Genomic DNA, 8,024 nt, shown 5'->3' with positions numbered 1-8,024 from the left:
GGGTTTAGGGGTGAGAGAGGGGAGGGGAGGGGGAGACTGAATATCCAGGGCTCACACAGACAGAATACTAATGAGGGGTGAGGGGGCTGCTGGGAGGGAGAGATCTGACTGATGACATCATCATCATGATGTCATCAACCCACCGACGGACTGGGGTTCTAGAAGAGTTCCTGTGGTGGAACTGGTGTGGAGTGACCCAGCCTGCTCTGTTGTTCATTTTTTGAAGTATATAGTATAAAAGTATTAGTGTCTTGTAGTTTTCACTGAACTACAGTACAGAGTACTGTATAGTTTTATTTTATATACATAGAAATATATGTATTTGAATTTATGCTAAAAATATTTGACAAAAACCTGACAAACTCAAACACAAAATCCATGAAAACCCAGCAGTGGACCTCCGTGGGGCCGCTGCCCCCCTGTTGAATACTTTACTTTTAATATTATTATTATTATTACTACATGTGTGGTTGTTGTGGTTGTGTTTTGGAGTTGAGCCTGTGTGAAGACACCGACCTTCTTCTGCTCCGTCTCCGTCTCCAGCAGCTGGTCCTGCTCATCATTTGACGCCACCTTCACCACTTCCTGTTTCTTGTTGATTCTGTTCCTCCAGTCCTCCTCCCCGCTCTTCTTCAGCAGAGCCACTCTGACGGGACACGAAAAGAAAGTCAATTAGTCCAGTTAGGAGAGTACAGCCTGGTAGTGTTCACATGGTCACATGACCCGTCTCCGTCCCACAGTCATTTCTATGAAGGTCATAAGAACAGAGAGTTCCTTCGAAGGGTGAAAAAAAAAACAGGTCAAGTTCCTGCTTCACAGTCAGGGTTGGTGAAAAGTGTGTCAGCGCTGCTGCTGTGGGAGTGTGTGCTGGTTAGAAATGAGGACGTCGTCCAGGAGACCGTTGGACAAATGTCTCCGAGCCAAGAATGAATGGAAAACAAGAAGAGACTTTTGTCTGATTCACAGAGTGATCAGGGATGTTTTTGACCTGTGCGTGACCTTTGCTGATGCCTCAGTTTTGGGGGTCAAACACTGACAGGACCCCTGGTGGAGAGTGACTGTAAGAACTGTTAGTAGAACCTTTGATTTAATGCGTTAGTGTTAGTGACCAGTCTCCTCTCTTGATTTAATGCGTTAGTGTTAGTGACCGGTCTCCTCTCTTTATTTACTGTGACTTATCTGCTGAGTCGGCTTTTACTGTGTGAATATTTCTGATTGTACTTCAGGGGCAACACACACACACACACACACACACACACTTCTACCATTCAGCTTTTTACAACCTTTCATTTTTGTGAACAGCAAAAAATGTCTACGGCACCTACGGGGGTCACAACCCCCAGTTTGGAAACCACTGAACTTTGTTTCGGTTGTAACACAAATACTTGTAGTAACTAGTTACTCAGGTAGTTACTCTCACCCCCTTACTCCCCCGCTCACCTCTCCTTGATGGACATCTGCTTGGAGGACATGCTGTCGGACAGTTGGTCTCCAGAACCCGTGGGGGACAGCAGGTCTCCAGAATGGACACTGTCCCTGCTGACGCCCTCGCTGTGGTCCAGGGACTGGGACTTGATCAGGGATCTGGGGAAGGACTGGGGTTTGGGCGGCGTCTGCGGAGGCACCTGAGGTTTGGGCGGAGGCTGCGGCCCTGTCTGTGGGTGAGGCTTGGGTGGGACGGGCGGGACAAACCCCTGAGGTCTGGACTGGATCTGAGGGGACTGAGTGAAGCTGGGTTTTGGGTAGGTTGGCGGAGGGTGAGGGTGAGGGTGAGGGTGAGGCAGTGGGAGTTTGTTCTGGGGTGGAGGAGGCTGTGGTGTGAAGTGCAGAGGTTTGGGAAGAGTCTGAGGAGGCTGGTTGACGGTGTGCTGCGGCGGTTGGCTGTTCGATACCTGGGACACCGTCCTGGAGGACACCTTCTGGATCAGCGGCTTCACTGGAGCACCGTGATCTGTCAGGTCGGAGAGAAGACAGAAAATGAAAACATCCTCGCGCATTTTATTGGACCGATTTCTGGTCAAACTGACACAAAAATATATGAATTTACACAAAATGGAATCCATTTTTAATATGATTTACATGTCAGGCTTTTTTATTTAGGTGCCACCCGCTTCAATGCTGACAAAATGCAGCCCTAAACCATTCCAGAGCCTCCTCCTAGGGTTAAATCAACTGTGTCTTTTGGTGTCTGTCCTCAGTGAATCAGTGTAAAAATAACAGCTCTGCTGGAGATCTCTCCATGCAGAACTAAGCGAGTGGGCAGTCAGCAGACAAGGCCTCCATTGTGTCCTCTCTGTCTCTGTCCTTTACCTGCTTCCACCACATGAATGCACGGCCTGGACAATTGTCCTCCGCTCCCGTTCACCAAGAGCTCTCGTCTGTGCGTGAAACCATTTGTGAAAAGACACGTTCTGCTCTAACACGCAGAAACAGGTCACGGCCATTAGGCTGGAGCAGGAGCCGCAGACACAGCCCGCAGGCAGGGGGCGCTGTGCTGTGACACAGTTAGATTGGAAATCTTTGGTTTGTGTTTGTGTGATCTGACAAACTGCATGTCAGGACTGGACTTCCTGGAACTGACAATAGACAAAGGAAGCCACGAGGACGAGGACGAGGGGAAATGTCTTCTAATGAGATCAACGTCAGACACACTCTCTCTTCATCAGACAGAATCAAACACCCCCACTGTGTCACGCTGGGACCAGTGTGTGTAAAATAACGTGTGAGTGAGTGGGTGAGTGGGTGGGTGAGACGTGCAGTGGGGGGGGGGGCAGTGATGCGTGGGAACATGCTGCATGAGACAATGAGGATAATGAAGACACTCTCTCCTGTGGACGTCGCTCTCTCTCCGTTCCTCAGTCACTCCCTTTTTCTCACCCCCTTTGTTTATATTTTATATCACACCCGTCTGCACACATTTGTTCCACCTTTTTTCATTTCTCTATCTTTCCTCGTTCTTAGTTACCGGAGTGGAGCCTCCTACCTGGAATCACTGCCTGACTCCTGTCTCGCTCCGGTGTGGAGGAGCTGTTGACGGCTGCCGTCTCCCTCAGGTAGCCTCCTCTTCCTCTTCCTCCTCCTCCTCCTGCTTCTAGTCTCTCCCTGCCCTCGTGGAGATCTCCGTCTGTAGCTCTCCTGCTTGGCTCTGACTCACCCCTCCACAAAGAGAGGGGCTCGGGGGAGAGCTGTGGGTGAGGATGCTGAGGATGGTGCTGCTGCGGCTGCTGCCAGCCTTCCTGCTCCTTCTCCCTCTCCTTCCTGCTGCCTCCTCCTACGATGTCCTCTGAGGCTCCTCCCTGCCGTCTCCACCAAACTTCCTCTTCCTCCTCTTTTGGCTGCTCCCTCCGTCCTTCCTCAGCCACCTCCCTCTGCTGCCTGTGACCAGCAGACGGAGCCCCCACTCTCTCCGGTCTCTCAGAGACACGAGGGGAGGTGTTCAGTTCAGGATCAGGGGGGCTGGTGTCCCCAGGCTGGGTCATGGAGAAATATCTCATCGCCCTCTCCTGGTGGCTGCTCGTATTGCCGGAACCCTGTTGTTGGGCAGGGACAGCGCTGGGCTGTCCTGGGTGGAAGCTGTCACTGTTGCAGACAGCGGCGCTGCCACCAGGCGTCATGGTTACCGTGGCGACCGCTGCCTGAGAGGCGACCGCTGCCACGGATCGGACCAGCGACGCTGACAACGGCTCCAGTCTGATCTCTCCTGCGGTCCTCAGCTGCAGACACAGCAGGAGGAACGGAGTGAAACAACAAACAGAGGCAGCAACATGTTGTTGGACGTGGTTAGAATGGACGGACGGACGAGAAGAAAAAAAAAGATAAAACAGAGAGATAAAACCAACAACACTCGCTGGAGGTTAAACATGGAGTTCTGCCAACACCCACACTGTGTCCTGTGAAGAATCACTGCTACTGAAAATAAAAGTCAGAGCGAGTAGACGTGTGAAAACTGGACTGATGTAACTCGGGGTTGTGTAATCAACGGAACAGCGGCCATGCACATGTATGGAGAACAGCAAAGCAGAATTAGGTTGTCCTTATATTTATGTACATATATATATACACATATATTTGTGTATATATTGTATTTTTTTATTTATCCTACACAGCGACTTCAGTAAATTCCTAATTGGAATCCTAACCTCAAATTAATTCTTAGGACTGCGACATTAAAATGATATATCTGTTAAAGGCTCTCTGCGGCCCTAGCCATTTCCCAGTGTACAGCTGAGGAACTGCAGCCTTCTGTCATTTGCTCAGTCTTCTCCCACTCCGGACCACAGACGTCAACAAACCCATTCTCTGATCAAACAGACTCTTTCTTACTTCGTTCAGGTTCTAATGAGCCCTGAGTGAAGTACCATGCACCGTTTCTTTTTTTTTTGACGAATGTTCCATGCGTTTGATGCAGCGATCAGGCGTGAGCCCCACCTGGGCCGGACCACGACTGACCACTGACTGATTCAGACAGCACCATCTACTGTAGAAGCTGTGCACAGGCAGCAGCAGAGCTCTTACATGTTCTCCCTGCTCGGCCTCTGAGTGGTCCTTATTGGCCTCAGAGGTCACATGACCCTCGGGTTCCTGTGTGGACAACAGTGGCCGACGATAAATGAAAACCTACAAACCCACAGCGCTGAGGCCATCCAAATATTTAAAACTCATTTCTGCCCCTGGATTTGAACTAAAACGCTCCCGTGCACGAAGTGTGTACGTACCTGCTCCACTTCTCCCAGCGTGATAGGCTGGGTCTGGAAACGGGCGTTGGCCCTGCGCTGCCGGGCGTCCCCTCTGGATCCTTCAGCAGTTTTACCTGTGGACTTAGCGAGGCGGTTGAAGAGAGCCATCTTCTCCGTCAGGCTAAGGCTGGACAGATCAGGCTCGTCTGGGACAGGAAGCTGGTCTTCTCTGGCTGTGGGAGGTGGAGCAGGTGGAGCAGGTGGAGCAGGCTCCTGGGCTTCCTCCATGTTCGTCTCCTCCACCTGGACTCCTGCACTGGGATGGGAGGAGTCCTGGAAGCTGAAAGACGGAGACAGGAGTCGTCAGACGACAGAGTTTGATTCTTCGGTTGAACGTTTGATATAAGCTGCTGTATTTCAGTTGGCCCTGATCCTGCTCTGTGATTGGCTGCTACGGCCTGATCAAATCATGTTGGAAATGTCATCAAGGTTTATAGTCCATGCTTTAGCTTCGAATAGACAAAAAACAGAAGCACAGAAACGTACAGCAGAGCAGAGCAGAGCCGCTCAGGGCACGTGTGCCAGACAAACGTCCAATGAACAAACTCTGACCTAACTTCACCTGCTGGACGTTTGAACTTTGAACTGACATGAATAGGCTTTACAGTGGCTTCACCTTTGACCTTCCTATCAGATACATAGATGAAGTGAAATGCATTCAGGAACCGATGTGAGAAAGAATGGATGGTAACCAGGCGTGGAACGTCACGGATGAGACCATACAGTATATGGAACAAAGAGCAGAGGAGCTGAAGAAAAGTCCTGCACTGTGGCCAGCAGAGGGAGACGTAAAGTAACAAAGGAATAGAGCAGATATTATTACTGTCCTGTCTTCAGAGTGTGTCATGTGGTCCAGAAACGAAAGAACATGGAATAGATCTCTATGTTAGCATCACTTTTCCCATCATGTTTTGCTGTTAGCAAGCAAGCCAAAACAGGTAATATGACACCAAACCATCTGTTCAGTCAGCTGGTGGTTTGAAATCTCTGGCTGACAAAAAGAGAACACCGGTCGCCTACTTTGACAAACTGCTTCAGCAGACAAACAACCAGGAACCCAGGAAGCTACAACTGTGTGGTACCTGATGGAGGCCACAGTGGCGTTGGCCACGGTGGAGCTAGGGCCACGAGGTTCAGTTGTGTGAATGTCTACACTTTCTGATGACGGAGCAGCAGTAGCTTCACTTTTAAATGGGGAACAGTGAAGAAGAGACGGTTCGAAGAAAGTTAGAATCTGAGAAGAAGTTGGTGGAGGAATGTGAAGATTTAAGGCCCAGAACCGATGATGATTTACCTCGAAGCGTTGACCACTTCCCTGTTGGTGACCGGCTGGGTGTGGGATCGATCCTGAACTCGTCTCAGGCGTCTTTCTATAGCAGCGTTTCTGGAACGTGGTTTGGGAACCGGGCCGTCTGACGTCCGCTCCAACTCCTGGGAAGAAAAGGGACGAGTTTGTGTCAAGGCTGTGACCGTGGAGAGACAGTTCAGTGAGACATCGCTGTGTGTGAGGACGTGTACCCTGAAGAGAGACCTCTTGGCAGCCACGCTCATCTTGGCTCTGTCGTCGAGCTTCTCTTCATCAACTGGAAAAAAGTTTGTTTTTTTTAAAAAATGTTCACACATTCTCCTCAGACATCTGGACTCAGGAAGCTTACCTTCAGGATCCTGCAGCTGTGACGGACTCAGACGAGACCTACAACAAACATTCACCAAACATGGATTTATTCATGAAGCTAGGAACCAGGAGACACTGCACACAGACGGAGGTGGAGGAGGAGGCCCCTCCCATACCTGTCCGACTCCAGGCGTTCTGCGGAGGTGATGGGCTGGGCCCGGAACCGCTCCGATGTGCGACTTTCTCCTGGAGTGATGTATCGCCGAGGTTTTCGAGCACTTCGCTCACCTGCATCTGCCTCCACGGCTGAGAGTTCCACCTTAACGGTTTCACTTCAGGAGATTCACGTTTGTCAGGGACAAAAAAAAGAACAAAAAAAAAAAAACCAAAAATGTTAAGCAGTGATAGTTTAATCAAAAAAAAGACTTTAGCTTTAATTTATTTCTAGTAGTTTAACAACCTGCTCCAAAATAATCAGATCTTTACATAAGGACTGTAAGAAAATATCGCAATATTCCCTCTCCTGATCCCGTATCAATCTCTGACACCTGAATATATCGTCGTATCTATAGTATCCCCGTATACTAAATATATCGTAATGTTGCCTCAGTATCGTGAAAGAATATATCGTCGTGTCTATAGTATCCCAGTATACTAAATATATCGTAATGTTCAACAGATTGTTGCTAAAACCCAGTCCTATTTTATGTTCATGCTCCGACAGAATAACTTGAATAACACAAGAGAAGACGGGAAAGAAAAGTAACCATATTTAAGCAGCTCACACTTGTTAAACTCTACTGTATCGACTGTATGTTAAGGATTTGTTGTTTGATTGTTTGCGAACACTTTCAGCAGCTGAACACGGAGTTAGTGTGTGTTAGTTACACACGTGCCACATGCCACTGGACCTACAACTCAGGTTTCCGGTTGGCGTTCTCCAAGTAGGAGTGTCGCAGCTGGGCCACTGATACCCTGGTGTCCAGGGTGCCCATCTCCCCATTCACCACTCCTGTAGGCGGAACAGCCCTGGACGTGTCCCGAACCGCCGCCGCCCGGTCCATACGGTACATGGCCGTGTGCTGGCTCACTCCGATATCTGACATGGAGCGGGTTCGGACCTTGGGTTTCAGCGCTGCGCTCGTCTCCGTGGTTCTGCCGCTGCCTTTCTGGAGGTAGATGGCCGACTCTGACCTCTGGTGCCCTGACGACAGGCCGTGCTGCTCCCTCTTACCCTCTGAGCCTTCATCCTGTTTGGAGAGCTGGTGTCTTCCCTGGACGTCCTGATGCTGTGCAGGAGGTTCTTGTCTCTCTGGTTCCTCTGGCCTGGAGCTCCAGTGATCGTACTGATGCTGCGTTGGAAGATCTTGCTCCAGAATTTGAACATGTTGCCTCCTCCGGGGTTCGGCGTGGTGCTGCGTCATCTGCGTCTCCAGGGGTTGAGTTTGATGCTGAGAGGACTGATGGACGGGTCTCTCTCTCTCCTCTTGATCGTTGTGGTTGGAGACATCCTCCCTCCCCCTTTCTCTGACCCTTTCCGCAGCTCTCTCTCTCCCCCTCTCCCTTGGTTTTTTCCGCAGCTCTCTCTCTCCCCCTCTCTCTTGGTTTGTCCCAGTCCCAGTCCTCCTCACCTCGGCTTACCCTCCTCTGCTCCGGACTGTAGTTTTGCCAGT

General features: G+C 50.2%; 1 protein-coding gene across 1 annotated transcript in view; it reads right to left on the bottom strand.

Annotated features, from left to right (window-relative positions):
• LOC103396818 (supervillin-like) overlaps positions 1-8,024 on the bottom strand; it is a 21,486-nt gene that overhangs the window by 8,772 nt on the left and 4,690 nt on the right. Inside the window, 11 exon segments of the mRNA XM_025052458.1 lie at positions 517-646; positions 1,441-1,951; positions 2,984-3,713; positions 4,516-4,581; positions 4,716-5,016; positions 6,031-6,167; positions 6,255-6,319; positions 6,392-6,429; positions 6,528-6,683; positions 7,267-7,928; positions 7,966-8,021. Of these exon segments, the coding sequence (XP_024908226.1) occupies positions 517-646; positions 1,441-1,951; positions 2,984-3,713; positions 4,516-4,581; positions 4,716-5,016; positions 6,031-6,167; positions 6,255-6,319; positions 6,392-6,429; positions 6,528-6,683; positions 7,267-7,928; positions 7,966-8,021 (2,852 nt within the window).

The sequence above is a fragment of the Cynoglossus semilaevis genome, chromosome 20 (genome assembly GCF_000523025.1).
Source record: "Cynoglossus semilaevis isolate Cse_v1.0 chromosome 20, Cse_v1.0, whole genome shotgun sequence".
Taxonomy (NCBI): domain Eukaryota; kingdom Metazoa; phylum Chordata; class Actinopteri; order Pleuronectiformes; family Cynoglossidae; genus Cynoglossus; species Cynoglossus semilaevis.
This window is presented reverse-complemented; position numbering and strand designations above follow the sequence as displayed.